Source organism: Microtus oregoni, unplaced genomic scaffold (genome assembly GCF_018167655.1).
Source record: "Microtus oregoni isolate MIOR12 unplaced genomic scaffold, Mior012 000041F_ref0000270, whole genome shotgun sequence".
Lineage (NCBI taxonomy): Eukaryota > Metazoa > Chordata > Mammalia > Rodentia > Cricetidae > Microtus > Microtus oregoni.
In genome coordinates this window covers 17,381,514-17,403,568 of record NW_024543208.1, presented here as the reverse complement: position 1 = coordinate 17,403,568, position 22,055 = coordinate 17,381,514, and the positions used below count along the sequence as shown (strand labels likewise).

General features: G+C 41.1%; 1 protein-coding gene across 2 annotated transcripts in view; it reads left to right on the top strand.

The window, feature by feature from the left end:
- Kiaa1958 (KIAA1958 ortholog) overlaps positions 1-22,055 on the top strand; it is a 171,827-nt gene that overhangs the window by 133,562 nt on the left and 16,210 nt on the right. For both annotated transcript variants that reach the window (XM_041632474.1, XM_041632475.1), the window contains one exon: positions 14,470-14,642. In XM_041632474.1, coding sequence (XP_041488408.1) covers positions 14,470-14,642 — 173 coding nt within the window. The remainder of the gene's footprint in view (positions 1-14,469; positions 14,643-22,055) is intronic.

Here is a 22,055-nt window from a genome sequence, read left to right as displayed (position 1 = left end):
TTACAATCTTATTTATTCTCCTACAGTGGAGGTTAAACTATCATAAAGAACCTTTTCATGCCCACATTCCCCACTTAGTACAGGTTTCCTCCTGTCCATTCTGTTGATAATAGTTATAAGATTCCTCCAATGAAGGATAATCTCCTGAATTAGATAGAGGCTTTTGTGTGGCTGTCAGAGGCATAGTGACAGCCAGTGCTGTATTTGGACACATTGGTGCTGAAATTGCTAATTTAATTCTAACATTATTAAAACTAATTCCTCAAGGCTCCTGTCACTTCTTTGCTTAGAGCAGTGGCTCTTAACCTGTGGGTCATGACCCCTTTGGGGGGTTTAAGTGACCATATCAAATACCATATATCAGATACCATGCATATCAGATATTTACATTTTAATTCATTTCAGTAGCAAAATTACAGTTATCAAGTAGGAATAAAAATAATTTTGCACTGGGGGTCACCACAGCATGAGGAACTATACTAGAGGGTCACAGCGTTAGGAAAGTGGAGAACCATTAGCTTAGGGCAAAGATAGGCAGATTTAACTGTGAGCACTCCTGCCAGAATAATGCTTTAAATGTCTTCTCCCCCATGAGGTGATGGAGCGTAGCAGCACTGCGGTCATCCAGCCCCCAGCTACACCGGAGCGTTTCTTGTTTTCTGTGTCGGGAGATTTCAGACACGATGGTGTCTCTAAGTTAACAGTGGGCATGTGTTTGAATCCTGCTCTCAGATTTATTTTCTACCCTTGGATCTTCTGTTTTGAATCTCTCGCTCTGTCCAAGGCCTTTATGTCTAGAACAACTTTTTGAACAAATAGTATATATACTTGGTAGGTTTTTAATTTATAATTTCCGGTTTTTCCCATAATTGTGAATATACTCATTGCTAAAGTTGAACATATAGTTGCCAGATCAGCCTCATGGTAAGTGACCATTTTCCTCTTCTGTACAGTAATGCAAACATTTAACTAAAATCCCATCGGCCTAGAGGCTGCTGAAGAGAACGAATGGCCATACTTGGTTTTACCAGAACTGGTGAGGCTTAGTGGACTGAAGGCTATGTTCAACTTCAGCGAGCTCCTTTGTTTTGTTATAAGTCATAGATGTGTGTTTACACTTCCATTTCTTTCATCATTGAGAACTTGGAGAATAAAAAGACAGATTTCTCATTTTAGTCCCTAGTGTTTAAGACAAGGCATCTGCTTGGCAATGCTATGACCACAATTAATGCTGGGGGGCGGGTCATGAAACCAGAGGGCTGTGTTGTTACCCCAGTTGGTAGATTGTCATCTCTCTGTGTGCTTTCTAGCCACATCTATGATTGATGTGGAAAAAAGCACGTGTGTGTCTGCCTCACTCAAGTCACATTTTAAAACTTTAAAAAATAACTACAATTTTAATGGAAAAGGAGCAGAGAAGGGTGGGTTAAAATGTGAGATGCTGTGTTACTGTGTCAGATGGTCCTGCCTGTCAATGTTTGTAATATAGAACTGTGACTGAGAGTATATGGTATTGTTTTCATTTTTGTTTCGCTGCTCACTCTTTTATACTGAGATGTTTCCTCTTTGTCAGCTCACTGTTTTTGTTTCACACCTATCTGTGTACTTGTGCTTTAAATAAAACTCTAGTTTTGTGTCCAGTGATTGGTTCCATTGTGTGTATAACGTTTGCATCTAATGTAGTGAGATTTTCTGTTTTTTATATTCATTGATATAGCCTAAATTTCACAGAAATGAGCAATCCAATAAATTCAGCCCATGTGTGTCAATAATATCTATACTAAGAACCTATTTAGTCATACTGTCTTTTCTGTATTTAGGCATGATGACCAATTTTTAGCTAATAAATTACGTTCTGCAAAAATAACTGTTTTTGTAACTCTACCAATTTAAAAAGCAGGCACAGTTCGGGAGAGGGGAATCAAATTGTTGGCCTGCTAGACTGCAGTAGCCATGGAATGTTGACAGTGTGTGCGAGGTCAGGCACTTCACGCCTAACCAGGGAGGGGACAGTCCTGGAAGAGGAAGTAGTCACAGCACACAGCTGTTTACACAACCTTGTAAGGTTATACAGTTCTTTAGTAATGGGTCTGCAGCCTGTTAATTCTTGCTTTCTGTAGTCCTAGGCCTGCTTATGGAGCAGAATGCTCCACAGCTGAAAATCAGCTGTCTGCTGTTTTATTTATTTCTTTACTTACTCTGGAAGGTGTGGGGGGGGGGGGACACGCCTATGGTCAAAGTCAAGTGATTGTCAATATAACTTTGAGACAGGATCTAAACCAGGAGCTCGACATTTTAGCTCAATCGCCTACCTCTGAGCCCTCAGGATCCCTTTGCCTCTGTCCTCCAGCAATACAGTTCCATGTGAGCCACTGAACCAGCTTTCTACACGTCCTCTTGAGGTGATATGTAGCCTAGGCTGCCCTCAGGTTTGTTACATAGCAGGTAGACTTGAACAACTGATCCTCTAGAATCCAACTTTTATATATTGGGATCACGTGTGCGAACACCAGGTCATGTGGTGTCTGTATTGAAACCTCTGGTAGCCCTTTCTCTTTACTCCACAAAGGAACTTGATGTTTTTTAAATAAATACAGGTTATACTGATCTAAATACATAGAGGCAAGCTGGAGAAATGTTCCAGAAGTTAAGAGCATGCCGCCAAAGGATCTAGGTTTGTTTCCTAGCACCCACAGAACTCATAACTACATTTGTCTCAAGTCCCAGTGACCTGACACCCCTTCTGGCCTCTGCAGGTACCAGGTGTCTATATGGTACACAGACATACACGTAGGTAAAAACAGGTCTCTGTGAGTTCAAGGCCAGCCTGGTCTACAAAGCATGAAGTGGGACAGACAGGACTGTCACACAGAGAAACCCTTTCTCCAAAAAAGATTCCTTTTTTTTTTTTCTTAAACATGTCAGGTCCTAGGTTTCCTTATTTTCAGAAAAATGCTGTTAGATAGATTCTCCATGCATTGTTTATTACATTTAGGATGCTTGAAATCATTCTTTGAACAAAATAGAAATGATTCCTTGGTGCATAATCTCAGGCATCTTGGTTGGGTTACTAAAATTATCTAATAAAAAGTATTAGGAGTTAGAGATAGCTCAATAGTTAAGAGAATAATGTTCTTCCAGAGAACCTAAGGTAGTTCCAAGCATCCATGTCAGGTGGCTCATGTTCAGAGGATCAGGGTCCTCTAGCATCTGAGAGCACCTGTCCATATACCCCGCCCCACACACATGCGTGACGGAGTGAAGCATTAAAAAGACCTAGCATCTGAAAACAGAAAATACAACCATTTTACTGAAATGTAAACCTATGTCATATATGAATAATTCACCAGTATTCCAGATGAATATTTCAAATGGAGGTGGGTGTCTCGTAACAGCCAGCAGTGTGGACAGTCTAACTATAAAGGTTATGCCTGTGTTTTCGTAGTAATTCAAGAAACAAGAAACCCATCTTTAAATATGTTGCAAGTTGTATATTTTTGATGAATCTTATTTTGCTGTGGGAAAAAATATTGGGATTCAAGTTGACTCAGGTACAAGTCATAAAAATTGTTTCTATTTTAAAATTTATTCATAATTATTTTTAAAAGGGATTTTATTTAATTAAAAAGGTTAATATGTATAAAATAATGTTAAAGTTTTCAAAACAAATGCTGAAAATGGCAAGCATGGAGAGCAAATTTATTTTTAAGTGGAAGCCAGCATAAGTTTTATTTAACATTCTAGTGCTTATGACTGCTCAAGCGATGCAGAGCTATTGCAAGTAAGGAGCAGACAGTAGTAGATAGAACATTGGAAAGATGGCTCTCGGTGACTGCCACACAGCTAAGACTCTCGTAGCCTTTATTGGGAATGTGGGTGTTCCACCATGTGTCTTCAGGGGTGGGTATTGTAGATCAGTGAGAAAACACCTGCTTTAACGTACAGAGACTACTATTGGATCCCTAAAATAGGGACAGCAGAGGGAGGGAGATAGATTGAGATTTTGGGGTCTCACTTTGCAGCCATAGCTGATCTGGAACATGATAACAGATCTGACTGGCTTCAAACTCTGAGCTTTACCTTCCTCCACCTCCCAAGTCCTGAGATTGAAGGTGTACACCACCTTACCTGTTTGGACCTTAATTTTTTTATTTATTCATTTATTTTATTTTATTTTGGATTTTCGAGACAGGGTTTCTCTGTAGCTTTTTGGTTCCTGTCCTGGCACTAGCTCTTGTAGACCACGCTGGCCTTGAACTCACAGAGATCCGCCTGCCTCTGCCTCCCGAGTGCTGGGATTAAAGGCGTGCGCCACCACCGCCCGGCCTAGACCTTAATATTTTAAAGTAAGTTGTTATTACTTTGCACAAATGTGGCAAGGTCTGTTTGAAAATATCTTAATTGAATTGTGTTTTTTTTTTAAATTTGCATTAACTCCTTATGCATACATATTTGTATCTGATAAAAATTAGACATTTTGAAGAGAAAATCTTAGATCAAATGAAAAGTTTTTTTCCTACATAGTTCTAAAATCCTAGTGAATTTTACAATTTGCAGAAGTAATAACATGATATGCATCCTTTGGGACTTTATAAATGAGTTGTGAACACAATTTAAGTTTTATTTTCTTGCTAAAATGGTATCAGACTACACATGTTAAGCTTTTTTACTTTATATTTTGTGTACCTGTTTTCACACTACGGTGTATAAAAAAGATTACCACAGTTTTTAATGATAGCCTATAAATATGCATTATTTAATCTTTTCTCCAATAATAAGTTTTTGGTAAACACCTTTATTATTACATAATTATTTCTTTTTTATTGATTTTATTGAGCTATACATTTTTCCCTCTTTCTCTCCTTTTCTCTCCCCTCCCCTTGAGCCCTCTCCCATGGTCCTCATGCTCCTAATTTACTCAGGAGATCTTGTCTTTTTCTACTTCCTTGATTGGTGTTTTCTGATTTTTTGTTTGTCTTTTTCTTTATTTCTTTAAGGGAGTTTCTCATTTCCTCTTTAAGGGCCTCAAACATTCTCCTGACATTATTTTTAGGTCATTTTCTTCTGCTTCATCTATATTTGGTTGTTCAAGTCTTGCTGTTGTAGGGTCACTAGTTTTTACTGGTGTCATGTTGCTCTTTGTGGTGTTGCATGTGTTCTTATCTTGTCTACCCATCTTTTCCTCTGATTGGTGTAGTTGGGGCTGTCTGAGACTCTGGTGAGCAACCTTCCAGGTGCCAGTGGATCCAAGGCTCAGATGGTTGCTCCTCATGGTGCAGTCAGGGCCACAGTTCCAGTCAACCCACTCACTGGTCACTCCGTGTTCCTGGAGGTTGCTCGGTGCTCTCGGGGTTTGCTCTGCAATAACAAGGTTCGTTTAGGCCTGCTCCCATGGAGATTTCCTTCTTGGGGCTCTTTCTGCTTTGGGCTCTTTGCTGCCTTGGGCCTGTTCTGTCAGAGGTGGCTTGCTCAGGCCTGCTCTGGCAGAGGCTGCTGGCTCTAACCTGCTCCAGCAGATGTTGCTGCCTCAGGTCTTCTACCTCAGAGGCCCCTAATTCATACCCTGTCCAGCAGAGGTCTCTGGTTCAGGCTTGTTTCCTCATCGGTGGCTCCCTTGTACCTGCTCCTGGTCCTGCAGAGGTCTCTGACTTGGGCCTGCTCCCTTGGTGGTTGCTCCCTTGTACCTGCTTTTGTGGAATTCGCTGCCTCAGGTCTGTTTCCATAGATGTTCCTGGCCTGGGCCTGCTCCTATAGAAATTTCTGTTTTGGGCCCAGTCCCACAAAGATCTCTGGCTTAGGCCTATTTCCTCCAAGGTCCCAGACTCATGTATGAACACGCAGATGTCTCTGGCTTTGGCCTACTCCCTCAGTGGTCCTTATACCTGCCCCAGAGGAGTTCACTGCCTCAGGCCTGCTCCAGCAGAAGCTGGCTCAGACCTGTTTGTGTAGATATCCCTGGTCTGAGCCTGCTCCTGCAGAGTTACCTGGCTTGGGCCCAGTCCTGCAAAGGTCTCTAGCTCTGGTCTACTCCCTCCGAGGTCTCAGACTCCTGCCCAGGTCACAGAAGTCTCTGGTACACACCCTCAAAGGTGCCAGCCTTGCACCTGGACCAGCAGAAACTGCTTTGGCTCATACTTATTTCTACACTCAGTTAAAAAGCTTCAACGAAAGTGTAAGTGCTGACATCATGGAACATTGCCAATAAAGCAGCTTCTTCCCCATATTCTACTGTATTTAGATGCATACATGTTTTAAGTTTTTGACAGTTTAAGTGAAATCCATCTTGTTTTCATTCTGGTGTCTGCCTGATATTAATGTGTTTCAGTATTTGTGTTTCTTCTGTGAATAATTGTCATTCTAAGACCATTTTCTAGTGAGTTATCTTTTTCTCATTGATTTCTAGAAGCTCTTATATCCCCATTGCATATGTATTTTACACATTGTATAAGTATTGTCTGCTGTTTGACTTACTGCCTTTTAAGATTCCCTCATTGATGATGTCTGATCTGCTCATCTGTTTTTATGCTTTGTGAGTTCTGTCACGCTGACAAAGGTTTACTTCTCACTCCCCAAATTACACAGATCTTCTCCTTTAAAAAAAATGATTCTTAAAAAAAGAATCACTTAGAAATGTGTGTGTGTTAAAATAGGAGTCAATTTGTTTCTTTTTCTGATAGCCAATTAATTGGAATAAACTGTTTCTTGAAGAGCCTATCCTTTGTCCTGCAGGAAGAATTTGAGTCTTGGCCAGGTGGTGGTGGCGCACTCCTTTAATCCCAGCACTCAGGAGGCAGAGGCAGGCAGATCTCTGTGAGTTCAAGGCCAGCCTGGTCTACAAGAGCTAGTTCCAGGACAGGAACCAAAAAGCTACAGAGAAACCCTGTCTCCAAAAACCAAAAAATAAAAATGAGTCTTTATTGTGTGCCTGGTGTGTATCTACACCAAAGACTGTTTCTTTACTAATAAGTGATAGCTTATCACAGCTCTTCTTTTAATTTTTGGGCTTTTGTCTGCTTATTTTTTAAAACAGGGTCTCTGTGGGCCCTGGCTGTCCTGAACCTTGCTGTCGATCAAGCTAGCCTTGAACTCACAGAAATCTGCCTGCCTCTCCTTTTAATTTTTTTTTTTTTGCCAAAGAAAACCTCATTTACTCTTTCTACTGAGCTTTATAATTAGCCTGTCCAGTATCCATAAAGAGGCTTTAGGTTAGAATTATAGTGAATTAAAGATTACCTAAGTAATACCTAATTGGTCCCTCCCATCCATATTTATAATATATAACTCTTTAACCAGGAGCAATTTTTGATTTTAAGGAGTTTTGGATGCTTTTCTTATTGAATTACACAGAAATAAAAAGCACAGATCATTAGTATATAGTTTAGTAGATTTTTCTAAAGCAAACATTATTACAACTTTCTCCCAGAGCAAAAAGAACATTACCTGAATCCAGAAGTTTCTCTTTAGCTCTCCCTGTTGTTACCTCCCAGGCTACTCTATGACCATGGAGTATTTTATGTTTTTATTACTTGAGTGGCCTTTTCAGTACTCCCTGTCATGCGCCTTCCTTTTCTTAATATTATGTTTGTGGGATTCATTCATGCTTTGTACATAATTTATTTCTCACTACTGTTATATGATAATTTATTGTTAAATGTTTTGTAATTTCACATGCAGTTGGTATTTTATGGACAAAGGACAGCCTCCAGTTTTGAACTATTTATTATACTTTTAGACTTTTGTAAACATTTATCTGTGCATATATATATATATATATATATATATATATGTATGTATACACTTACGTTTGGTGTGTATATCCCTTCTGGGGATATAGAATCTGCTCTTAAACACTAGCAGATATGGTGAATTTGTTTCAAAAGTGACCGCGGTTGTATTCTTGCACCAGCAAAGTGTTCCTTATTAACATCTGATATTTCTTCATTGAAGATGTTTTGTTCAGTGAATGTTAATGTAGGATTTATAGAATATTACTAGTTTTTTTATGAGGCTCATTAAAGTCTTGTCCTTTTATGTGTGTGTATGTGTGTGGTACTGGAGCATACATATGTGCGTGTAGTGCCCTTAGAGGTCATTGGACCCCTGGAACTGAAGTTACAGATGGTTGTGAGCTATCTGATGGGTGCTGAGAACAGACCCTGGGTCCTCTGCAGGCATAGCCAATGCTCTGCACTGATGATTCATCAAACCATCCCCCAGTGTTGCCCATTTTTCCATGGTAAATGTCTTTTCCCATTATGTGTCTTGTCTTTTTCACCTCTTAATGATGTGGGGTTTTGTTTGTTTGGTTTTTAGTGTTTGCTCTTAGTTTTTATGGATCCAGAGTCTCAGGCTTTTACTTATGTATTGATTTGTTATACTACTTAAAAATATTTGTCTATTCCAAGGTCGTAGAGCTGACTTCTTATGGTTTTATTGTGTTCTGACTTTTGAGACAAGGGCTCATGTGCTGGGCTGGCCTTGAACTCATTTGGGATTGTTTTATTGTTTTTTTTTATGGTGTGAGCATTTGATGAACATCTAGTTGCTCCTGTATCAGCTGTTCTAAAGCCTGCATCTTCTCTTAAGTTAAAGGCCATTGTTTAACCCATATTGATTTCTCAGTCAACCATTTTAAGGATAGGGCCATTGGTACCTCTAAAGGTTTGCTAGTTGCTTTGTGTTCTTGTACAGCCTGAATGGCTGGTGACCTTTGTTTAAAATACCTTATAATATCCTTCACAGAAACATGAGTTTTTGGGACTTCAGGAATGTTAATCTGGGTATTCATAGCAATGTTAGCTACACATGGCCTCAGCCTTCCTCTCTGTCCTTGGGGCCCTATGCATTCAACCCATCTCGTGCTTTGTTTCACTTGAGGTAGGGTTCCAGGTCCTAGGAATTGAACAGCTGCCTTGTGAAGATGCCAATTTGGAAGCCAGGATTCTGGAGTAATGATAGTCATGTCTACACCCATAACTAGTAATCCCTCAATTACCTTGTTAATTTATACGCGCTCTTAGATTTGGTCTGTATCACTTACAAAAGTCTGCCAAAATATACGTTTCCTATTTCCTACTGGAGTTTTTGATTCATCCTCCATGTCTATTCAGTCATCCAGAACAGTATTTTTACAGTAGGCACTGAATTTTTAATTTTCCTGGTGAGACGTGTTATCCACAGTAACTGGGGATGGCTGGACCATATTTGACATGGAGACCTGCGAGAGGCTCCCCAAGGAGTTTCCTGATGGTATTGGGTTGCCTTCTCTCTCTTTTGTTGATCTGCATTCATTGATCCAATGTTGACCTTTGCCACACCTCCTACATATTCCAGAAGGCTGAGACAGCCTGTTCTTGCCATTCCCAGAGGAGGCATTATTCCTAGGGATTCTTGACTACAATTCCTTTTCATATGTCCTATTCTACCACAGTTAAAACATTTGGCCATGGATGTCTCCTCATACCTTTAGAAATTGCTTCTCCTACCCAAGCTTCAGTATTATAGTCAGCTGTCTCAACTTTCATTGTATTCAGGATCCATTCACCCATTGGTGCTGATCTAACCTTTTAAGGTCCAAATGTCTTTTTGCATTCTAAGTTGGCATTTTCCAAAGACAGAGATTCAATAAATACTCGTCTAGCTTCTGGGTCTGTCACTCCTCCTTGTAAAGCCTTAGTTAATCTTGTAAAAAAAAAAAAGTCACTAATATTCTCTCTGGCCCTGTTTTACCCTGGTATATGATTCAGTTTTATTACCTGGTTTCTGAATCCTGTCCCAAGCATTAAAGCTGCTGTGCAGTTATAGGGACAAGGTGTGTCCTGAGGATTGGAGTAATAGCCCTCACCAAGAATTTGATCTTGGGAAGTCTCATCCTTTTGCTTTTCCCTGTTTTTCTAAAATTTCTGCCTCTTCTCACCAGTAGCATTTCCATAACAGCTGGGGTTCATCTCCTAGGACCGCTGAGATTAACTAAAGCCCCATGTGTAGGGTAGTCTTATTGCTTGACGCCCACATTTTCACCACTTCCCTAACAAATGGTGAATGCAGGCCATAAGATACTATTGCCTGCTTGATTTCTTTTAGATCGCTCATACCTATAGGTTGTTATGTATATTCTTTGAATACCTTAGGGTATTTTGTGGCAGATGGCTTCTCAGAGGATATTACCAGATAGGCAGCTAAAACTCTGGGTAAATCATCCTGGACTCTGGCACGTATTGATGAGGTTAAACCCTGTCCTTGTATCTTTTCTCCCTGCTCATCAGTTTCAATAATTTTCTCAATTTTCAAATATTTTTACCACTGCCTTTTGTAAAGTCAGAATCTCCTGTCCAGTGTTCCCTTCTAATGTCCTCATTGAGGATTCCAAGGTATGAAATTTGCTCACTAAAGATAACTTCTCATCCTTGGACATAATTTTGATGGCATGCATATTGCTTTCCTGGAGAGATACCTTATATGTTAACCTTCCGTAATTTTTCAACAGATTGCTAAATTCAATGGTATGAATTCTTTCAGATAATGTCTCACCACCATTCGACATTGATTGGATTTTTGTCTGTCAAATTAATGTTAACTTTTTCAATAGTATTAATTTTTCAACTGTTCATTATTAGTCTATAAAGACTGTATCATTTCTAAAAGTGCCTCATTTTTGGCTCTGTTAACAAACCATTTTCTTAATGATAAAATATAAAAAACAAAACTAATTCCCAAAATCAAATAAATGGATATATAAGAAAAATCACATATGCCTTGCAGAATGCCATACATAGTATAAGCAAAAAGGTTATTAAATTCCTGAATGGAATATTTTATCCCATAGTATAACTTTCAAATTTATTAATTTACTTACTGCCATTAGATTTCAGTAAATTGTTGTAGGTGTAATAATCTTTATTGACCAGCAGATGGCACAATACTCTTCACACTGCGTTGATTCCACATGTTGGTGCCTGGTTAAATGCTGACAAATATGCTTTGCTTGACAAATTTATAGCAATTAAATCAATTCCATAAATGGAGCAAGGAGCCCAGAGCTCAAAAGAAGGGAACACAAACCAGAAGCTGTGCAAGTCACTGCGCAGCAGGAAAAGTGGCAAGTGTGGGGGAGGGAGGTGGGGAAGGAGGAAGGCATGAGTGAACCTGAAAAATTGCCAAGTTGCCACAAGGTAGCTCCACTGTGGCTGTGGTGGAGTTTGGCAAAAAGCCACTTAGTAGGTGAAATCAAGCCAGGCAGGTGGGGGTGGGAGACCTTCTGGGTCATGGACCTTTTGGATCTTGTTTTGGCCTATCCCCACAAGTGTGGAGTTGGGATTCACATGGGCGCCAGATGAAGATGGAAGTCACAAAATAATCTCACACTAGCTCAGAATTGGATATAATAAAGGCCTATTTATTTAGGGGTAGACTCACCGATCACAGTCCTCTGCACGAAGGGGAACAGGAACCAAATTCAGAAGCCGTGAGTGAGAAAGAGCGCACACTTTATGTCGGAATTCATAGTATAAATGGTGTGGTGCCTTAAAGTCTGCTGTCTGAAGGGATTCCTACAGCACTAACAGAAATTCCGTATTTATTGGTGAGGGTTCCCACTTGATACATTTGGACAAAACTCACTTCTGCAGGTAATAGTGAACACAAAGCTGTACTAGTGGAGTTCAACCAGCAGTAGCGAGGATGAAGTTCTCATAAATAGGTTTCCCCTCACAGGGCTGGAGAATTGGCTCAATGTTTCCAGACCACACGCTGTTCTTTCAGAGGACCCAGGTTCAGTTTGCAGCACCTAGCTTGTAGCCATTTTTCTTACTGAATGTTAGTCCAAGGAAATTTGGAGAGACCGGATATCTTTAACATGATAAAGAGTTATCCAAACTGTTCTCACTGAGATTGTGTCATTACAATACTTGATACCGTTGCTTTTGGGGCCAGAGCATGCCGTCAAACTCGTGTCTAGAGCCTGGATCTACCTCTTGCTAGCTCGTGGTTTCAGCAGTACACTTCTTGCACAGTGACGGTTCCTTGGTAAATATCTGATGAGTGTATGAGCCATTTCCTTGTCTGTAAAACAGGTGTGATTGTGTACTTGTTTACTGATTACACACAGGTTTTAAGAATTGGCACATAATAGGCTTCCATTGATGTTAGGTGTGTGAACCAGCTCCCAAATCATCACACGGAGACTTATTAGTTATGAATGCTTGGCCTAGCTTAGGCTTGTTTCTGGCTAGCTCTTTTGACTTAACCTATCTCTTTATCTTCCTTTTGCCTCGGAGGTTCTTACTTTTCTTCCTTCTGTATTTCTTACTTTAACTGCTTCTTGTGTCTGCTGACTGATGGCTGCCTGGCCTCTAACCCTGGATGTCTCCCTTGTTCTATCCTTTTCCTGCCTTGTTATTGGCCATTCAGCTCTTTATTAGATCAGTCAGGTGTGTTAGGCAGGCAAGGTGAAACAGCAACACCTCTTTTCATAATTAAACAAATGCAGCGGAAACAAATGTAACACACCTTTACATCATTAAATATGCAGCGGAAACCAAATGTAACACACCTTTACACAGTTCACGTAATATTCTGCAGTATAATCAAATTTAACACAGCTTTGTCTAATTAAAATAATATTCAAGCCTTTAATTCTAGCACATGGGAGGCAGAGGCAGGCGGATCTCTGTGAGTTCAAGGCCAGCCTAGTCTACAAGAACTAGTTCCAGGATAGGTTCCAAAGCTACAAAGAAACCCTGTCTCGAAAAACCAAAAGAAAAAAAAAGTGATGTCATCATTCTAAGGAGCATAGAAACCAACAGCATCATTCTAAGGAGCATAGAAACCAACAGCATCATTCTAAGGAGCATAGAAACCAACAGCATCATTCTAAGGAGCATAGAAACCAACAGCATCATTCTAAGGAGCATAGAAACCAACAGCACCCAAGCACAAGGGATGAGAAGGCAGATGTGACATATCAGAAAGGGAGGCCCTAACATTCAGAAAACTTCTAAAAGTGACGTCGAAGTTGACAAGAGTGTGTTGTGGGCCTAGAGCGATGGTTCAGTGGTCAGGAGCCCTGGTTGCTCTTTAGAGGACCCCAGTTTGATTCCCAGCACCCACCCACATGGCAGCTCGCGACCATCTGTAACTCCAATACCGAGGGAGTCGATGCCCTCTTCTGGCCTCCATGAGCACCAGGCTTGCACATGGTACAAAGATAACATGCAGATAAAACACCCATACACATAAAGATAAACAATTTTTAAGTACGTTGATTAACCTAAGGGCACTTTTCAGTTTTGGGTAGGTGTGTACCAGAGGATTCTGGGTCCCCAGGGTGCTTGGAGTAAGATACACAGGAGATCCTCAGTGGGCAACATGAGAACCAAGTTGAAGTGAAGCCAGCTCGCTTATCTTTTTGCTGTCTCACTGAAGCCTAGCCCGTTTCTGTCTGAGTCTACATTCCTCAGAGGAATGCTTGGTTTTACCACACTCCAGAGTGTAAGGAAAAGCTAGCTAATGGTTATGGATTTGGTTTTCTTTTTGGCAATTTAAACTTTTTCTGAAACTCTTCTGAAAGTGAGCCTACCCTGAGTATCCTTCCTTTTCCTAATATTGCTTCCATTTGATCTTTCATTCTGATTTAAAATTAGTTGAAAGTTTGTGCAATCAAGGCTTAAATCAATTCCACTCTCCCACATGTGTCCATGTGTGTGGGTGTAGGGTATCAGTGTGCATGCTTCATTCCTTCTAGGAAGGGGTTAAGAGGATTGTAGCTCCATATAATTCAACACTGATCCTGATGGCATACAAGAAATTTGAAGCTGCGTATTAACAGAGAGATGACGAGTCTTTATGTGAAGATGATTAACCCTCCTCCCTTTCCTGTGACCCTCCTCCCTTTCCTGTGACCCTCCTCCCTTTCCTGTGATCCTCCTCCCTTTCCTGTGACTCTCCTCCCTTTCCTGTGACCTTCCTCCCTTTCCTGTGACTTTCCCTCTTTCCTGTGACCTTCCCCCTTTCCTGTGACTCTCCTCCCTTTCCTGTGACCTTCCCCCTTTCCTGTGGCGTTCCTCCTTCCAGGAAATCTTTTTTAATTTTCCTACTTCTCATTTTTTTGCTGTTGTTAATAGAAATGGTATATTTTCTAGTGAAAACTTTAGAATTTTTTAGTATTAATTACATCCTATTATTGAAATGTTTTCCAGTGTCAGCTAGTGCACATGGCCAAGTGATCAGGGTTCTTGTACATGTAAACAGTTTTTAGACCGGGTCTCACTGTACCTCACTATGTACATCAGGCTGTCCTCGACTCCATAGAGAGTCCTGGGATTAGAAGTGTGCCCCACCACATCTGGCTAGAAAATTTCACTTCTTAAGTGTCTTTTTGGAGTTCTTTTTAATTTAATATCACCCCAGAATGAAGCTCACTAAGAAGGGATTGGCAAATTATTATAATGTTTCTGTTGTTTTTGTTTCTAGCTTATTCTACTAAACTCAACAAATTTCCTGTATTTAATATTAATGATGACTTGAATGATCTGTGTACCAGTGCAGTGAGCCCAAACACCACCAAAGCCACGAGGTACGCCCTAAATGTGTGGCGCTACTGGTGCATGACCAACGGGCTCAAAGACCACACGGACATCACCAAGGTAAGGGATGCGTGAGTGTGCAAATTCTTTTGGCTGACTTCACTGAGCTTCCAAGTGCCAGACACCCTGCTAAGTGCTGTGGGGAGCACTCATGGAGGAACATGAAATACACAGAAAATTGTCCACAGAACCAAGTAGAATTTAGAGAGTGTTTAATGAGTGTATATTTGTTAAAGTATAAAGAAAAATAAATTAAACCGTATTTCCAGAAAGAGGTAGGAGTTGTTACAATAGAAGAGTAGACCAGTGGAACAAGTGGTGTGAGAAAGAGCAAACTGTACAGGGCAGAGCCATTTGCTACAAAACCAGATAGTGACGATTCTTAAGTGACAACCTGGGAAATCACTGAAGTTGTTTGGTTTCCATACTGCAGGATCTGACTGTAAGAGCTGTAGGTATCGCTAGATCAGGATCTGACTGTAAGAGCTGTAGGTATCACTGGATCAGGATCTGACTGTAAGAGCTGTAGGTATCGCTGGATCAGAATCTGACTGTAAGAGCTGTAGGTATCGCTGGATCAGGATCTGACTGTAAGAGCTGTAGGTATCGCTGGATCAGGATCTGACTGTAAGAGCTGTAGGTATCGCTGGATCAGGATCTGACTGTAAGAGCTGTAGGTATCGCTGGATCAGGATCTGACTGTAAGAGCTGTAGGTATCGCTAGATCAGGATCTGACTGTAAGAGCTGTAGGTATCGCTGGATCAGGATCTGACTGTAAGAGCTGGAGGTATCGCTGGGTCAGGTATAAAAGAATCCACTACAGTTTATTTTTCAGAAGTAAGGAACATGAAAAGTGGTATTTTAGAGAAACTAATTGAAAGTTATGAACAAAACAGTTATTTAGTATTCTTGGTCCCCAGACTCCCCCTTCTCAAGTATTTGAGCTTTGTGTAGGGGAGATGGGTACAGCGATTCTAAGCCAACTGATTATATGCATTAGGCAGTTGGGATTGTGAGGTTTAAAATGGTGGAAATGATAAGCTGGAAGCATAGATTTAAAGGTCTCACAGATGGAGGCCATTAGTTGAAGCCCAAAGGCCAGGAAGATTTCAGAGTTTGGGTGATGTGTTCAAGGAATCAATAAAAGCTGAAATAAAAGCTGTTTCCTCTTTCTGGCAGCATGTGTATTAAGTAATGTAAGAGGCGTTTCTGTTTCACATGAAGATGGGGAGGGCCCTGGGAGTGAGGGCAGAAGAAAGAACAGTGGGAAAGCTCACCAGTGAGGGCAGAACTAGAAGTCCAGGAGGGAAGAGGCAGCAGGACATCCGAGGGCCTTTGGGTTCCTAAAACTAGGTCGGGGGCTAGTGAGATGGCGCATTTGGTAAGTGCTTGCCATGAAAGCAAGAGGAGCTGAATAAAGAGCCCCAGCATCCACACTGCAAAAACCTGGCATGGTGGGTGCCCAGAGTTCCGAGGCCAGTCCTTGGAGCTGGGATCAGTGAGAGACCCTGCCTCAAAAAGGAAGGTGGAGAAGTAATGAGGAAGATACCTGACGTCTACCTATGGCCTCCACATACATGCACAGGCTCATGCATGTGTGCACACACACACCAGAGACCGAGAGAGGATTGGTTGAGTGCATTGGTTCTTGGTAAATAGCAGACTCTGGCTGCTAACAGAGTCATGTGTTAATGGTCTTTCCAGGGAAGCATCCAGAATGTAGGCACTAAGGATTTTGGGCAAACGCAGATCAACTGAGTAGGTTTTTGTTTTAAAAAGCAGGCTGAAGGATGGCTTTCAGTTAAGAGTATCTGCTACTCTTGCTGGGAACCTGGGTTCGGTCCAGTCCCAGAGGCTCCAACACCCTCTTCTGGCTTCCACAGACACCACATGCATGTGGTACACAAACATATGCAGACAAAACACCTATATACAAAATAAATAAATAAATAAATAAATAAATAAATGTTATTTAAAAATCTAGGTCATAGTAAAATTCAGTGTCTGGCATTTAATGAAAAATTATCAAACATGGAAAAAACTAGAAAGTATATCCCTTAAAGAGTGATTCAAGCCTCTACTGGTGGCACTCATTCTAACCCTAATCCTAGCACCTCAGAAGCAAGGTTAGCTACATTCCAAGACTCTGTTTCAAAAGCAAGAAAAAGAAGAGGGGGCTGGAGAGATGGCTCAGTGGTGAGAGCAGGTACTGCACTTGCAAAGGACCTGAGTTCGATTCCCAGCACACATATTCAGTAACTCACTTGTGGTTTGTAATTCCAGTTCAAGGGCTTCAGTGCTCTCTTCTCGATCCTGTAGACACCTGTACTCACATACCTATATCCTCACACAGAGCAGAATTAAAAATAGAATAAATGTTTTAGAAAATCTTCTGTACAAATGTATCATAATCCTGTTGTTAACCAGGGATAAAGAGGAAACAAGAGCAGTTCTAACAAAAGGACAGATGGTTTACAGAGAACCAAAGGTAAGAGTGACAGAAGATTTTCTTTTGGAAACCAGGCAGATGAAAAGATATTGGGACAAATGACTTCTTTAAATTATTGGAAGAAAAGTAATTTCAGTATCCACAGTGACAATGTCTTTCAAAAAGTAAGACGAGATAATAAGTTGAGACATTCAGAGATGAGGGGATTCAGCAGCAGTAGATCCACACTTTGAGAAGCACTAAAGGAAGTTTAACCTAAAGGGAGATGATGGCATCTGGAAATTCGATCCATCACCAAGGGAAGGAAAGGACAGGGAAGGCAGCTACTGTGTAGATATATACATGCTTTAAATCTTTCTGTGGAACATAATTGACTTTTTAAACAAAAACAGTAACAAGATAAAATGGAATAAGTATCATTGATTGATCCAGAAAAGAGGAAAATGGGCAAAAAACAGTTCTGCATTAGCAAGTCCGCAAGCCACAAACAAAAGGTAACATTGTAACTAGCTCAAAGGAAACCTGTCTGCCTCTCTTCTCTCCTCCCCATCCTCCCTCTCCCTCCCTGATCTCCCCCTCTCCCTCCCCACTCTCCCCCCTCTACCTCCTTACCCTCATCTCTTTCTCTCCTCCCCATCTTCCTCTCTCCCTCCCTGATCTCTCCCTCTCCCTCCCCACTCTCCCCCCTCTACCTCCTTACCCTCATCTCTTTCTCTCCTCCCCATCCTCCTCTCACCCTCCCTGATCTCCCCCTCTCCCTCCCCACTCCCCCCCAACCTCCTCTCCTGTTGTAATAGGAGCGGAGCTGCGTCCCCAGCACCCCAGCCACCTGCTAGCTTATGCCTCGAAATAATTGCACAGACACTGTATTCTTTTAAACACTGCTTGGCCCATTTCTATCTAGCCTCTTCTAGGCTAATTCCCACATATTAATTTAGCCCATTTCTAATCATCTGCATAGCACCGCTAGGTGCGCTTACCAGGAAGATTCTAGCCTATGTCCATCCTGGGTCGGAGCTTCATCGTGTGTGCCTCAGAGAGCAGAGCTATCACGTCTACCCGGGAGAGGGGAGCATGTCATCCCTGCTCCAGGGAGCAGAGCTGTCAATTCTCTGAGCTCACTTCCTCTTCCTCCCATCATTCTGTTCTGTTTACTCCAACCACCCATGTTTTAACCTATGAGGGCCAAGCAGTTTCTTTATTGCTTAACCAATGAAATCAACAGATTGATATATGACACTCCCACATCACTCACCCTCATCTCTTTCTCTTCTCCCCATTCTCCTCTCTTTCCCTCCCCCTCTCTTCCTCCCTGCCCTCCTCTCTCTTTCTCTCTGAAAGAAAACTACTTTCTAAATGCAAAGGCATCAGCAGACACGGCACTAAAGGAAGACCCATCAGCCAATAAGGAAGATCACAGTGACAGCCTTGATTCAGGATATTGAAATTATAGTGTATCCTTGTCCATAACAGAATTAAATTGCGCTAGTTACAGATTGCTAACTAAAAAGGCACTGATTATAGGAAGTTATTAAATGACCCACAGATCAAGGTGAAATCACAAAGGAAATTATAAAATATTATGAACCAAATGAAAATTAAGTCACAGCTTAGAGTTTGTAGACTGTGACTTCTGCTAGAGAAGCAGGCAGCCTGCAGCCTGTCACCTCTCCTCTGTTCCTCTAGATCCAATGTCAGTTTTACCCCTGTTGCAGCCTCCCTTGCTCCTCTTTCCCCATCCCCAGTGGATCACACAGATCTTCCCGTCCTAAGCTCCCTTACCTCACTCATTGCTTTATCCCAGGCCCCAACTTCATCAGGCCTTCCTGGGGAACCCGCAGGCCACTCTGACCAGGGAAGCAAGTAGGCTGTGTGTGGATCTGCGCTCTCCCTCCATTTCTCTGAGGCCAGCCTCCCAGTCTCTTCAGCAGCTCTGTAGCACACCATCAGCTGTGGCCTCTCCTCACTTTCTACCCCCATTCCCTGGGAACTAAGCAGACCCTAGTGGAATATTCTGCTCTCCTCCCTCCTGTGAACCACCTCAGCCCCTCTCCAGCCCATCCCCATTCCTGTCAGCTCCCAATGCCTAGAAATAGATTTTACATGGAACCTCAATGACCACACCTATCAGGATCCCAGAAGAATTTCCTACCAGGCAATACACAGCTACCACACACTCCTAAAGAACCAGAGAAGGCAACAGAAACCCAGGAACAAAACACCCACCCAATATAGACAAGAAAAGTGTCTACACCAAGAATTACAATCTTCCCAGTTCCAGATGCCTAGACACCAGAATAAAAACACAGTAACAATCAGGACAATGTGTCTCCACAAGAATCCACAACCCTACTACAGAAGGTCCTGGTTATTGCCATATAGCAGAAACACAAGAAAAAAACCATAAAATATTCTTTATGAATATAACAGAGGTCTTTAAAGAAGAAATTAATACATCCCTTAAAGAAAGGAAGGAAGGAGGAAAAGAAGGAAAGAAAAAGAAAGAGAACACCAAGTAGATAAGACCAGAAAAGAAAGCTAAAGGTGCAGCACAAAGAAAGAATATAAAGGCTGCATGGGAAAAACATGAAGTAAAATATAAAGGCAGACCTATTAGAATTACACCTGACTTCTCAGTGGAGATTGTAAAAGCCAGAGGGGCCTGGAAAGATGTTCTACAGACTCTAAGAGACCACAGGTGCCCTCCCAGACTACTATACCCAACAAAATTTTTAACCACAATGGATGGAGAAAAGAAGACAGACTATGTTAAAACCAAATTTATCATCTTTCTTCAGATAGATACCCTACAGTGGTGCTGGAAGAGAAACTACAACCTCAAGAGGTTAGAGGGAATAAATAATCCCAGACTGTAGGAAGATTTGTAGGAAGCCCACAAGACTGAGGGATGAGCTGGACTGGGCCTAACAACAGTTACTGTCAGAGGTTCTGATCATGCCTAGCCAAGGAGGGGTGACCTTGCGATTCTATCTGAGGACCTACAAACAGGCACTGTCAGAGGTACTGATCATGCCTAGCCAATGAGGGGCAAACACACAATGCCAATGGATTGGAACGCAGATGCCATGCATTCTCACCTCCTCCCCTGAGAGAGCCGTTAGGACCCAGCAACATCTGGTGCCCAAACAGAGATAATCAAAAGAGGGGAAGCACATGGATACACACACACAACAACAACAATACAACAACAACAACAAAACAATAATCAATATCACTGGTTTTTCATATCTCTCAACATCAATGATCTCAATTCCCCAATAAAAAGACAGACAACAGAGTTGTTATGAAACCAGGATCCCTCTGTTGCATCCAAGAAAAACACCTTAATATGAAGGATAGACGTCACCTCAGAGTAAAAGGGTGGAAAAAGATATTCCAAGCAAATGGACCTAAGAAGCAGCCATTTTAATATCTGACAGAATAGACTTCAAACCAAAACTAACCAACAGAAATAGGGGAAGATATACTCGTCAAAGGAAAATCTACCAAGAGGACATTACAGTTCTTAACATCTATGCTCCAAACACAATGGCACCCAAGTGTGTAAAAGAATCATTACTGACCCTTACACGCTGGTAGTGGGAGACTTCAGTACTCCACTCTTGCCAATAAACAGGTCATGCAGTCAAAAACAGAAATCCTGGAGCTGACATCATAAAACAGAAATCCTGGAGCTGACATCATAAAACAGAAATCCTGGAGCTGACATCATAAAACAGAAATCCTGGAGCTGACATCATAAAACAGAAATCCTGGAGCTGACATCATAAAACAGAAATCCTGGAGCTGACATCATAAAACAGAAATCCTGGAGCTGACATCATAAAACAGAAATCCTGGAGCTAACATTATAAACAAACGGACCCTACATATTTACACAACATTTTACTCAAACACAAAAGAATATACCTTCTTTTCAGCACCTCAAGGAACTTCCTCCACAATTAACCACATACTCAGTCACAATGTAAGTTTCAACAGATACCAGAAAATGAAAATAACACCCTGCAACCTATCTGACCACCATGGATTAAAGCTGGATATCAACAGCAGAGACAACAGAAAGCTTACAACTCATGAAAACTGAACAACTCTCTGCTGAATGAAAAACAGGTCAAGGCAGAAATTAAGAAAGAATTTAAAGGCTTTCTAGAATTGAATGAAAATGAATATACAACATACTCTTACCTATGGAACACAATGAAGGTGGTTCTAAGAGGCAAGTTCATAGCACTAAGTGCCGAAAGAAAAAGAGAGAGAAGAGAGAGGAAAAAAATCAGAGAGATCTCATACTAGTAACAACACAAATGAAAGCTCTAGAGCAAAGAAAGCAAAAAAGAAAACACACCCAAAGGAAATAGATGGCAAGAAATAATCAAATTTAGGGCTGAAATCAATAAAATAGAAACAAAAAAATTACAAAGACTCAATGAAGCAAATAGTTGTTGAGAAAATAAGTTTAACAGACTCTTAACCAAATTAACTAAAAGACAGAGAGAGAATATCCAAATTAACATAATTAGAAATGAAAAGGGGGCTCTAACAACAGACACGGAGGAAATCTAAAGACTCATAAGGACATACTTTAAAAACTTGTACTATACCAAATTGGAAAATCTAAAAGAAATTGACAAGGAAGAGGATACGGGAAGAGACAGCTAAAATTGAGAGGTAGTGTGGAAACCTAATACAGTAGAAGCTTCTTAAAATATATACATAGATAAAAGTAATCTAAATGAATTCACCAAATAATGGGGGAGACCGGGATACAACTGAACATCTCTTGTCACCAAATGAAGCTTCCAGTACTGGATTAGATCTAATTGAGTCATTGTCCCCAAACAACTCAGGCCATTGCCAAGATTGCTGTCCACAAACTGACAGCAAGTCCCCATTGCTGAAGACAGTATCTACACAACTCATTGAACATGGAGAAGTTGAGCTAGTGCCTACATATAGTCTTCACCCCTACATTCTAACTCCTGTGATACAGGAAGATATT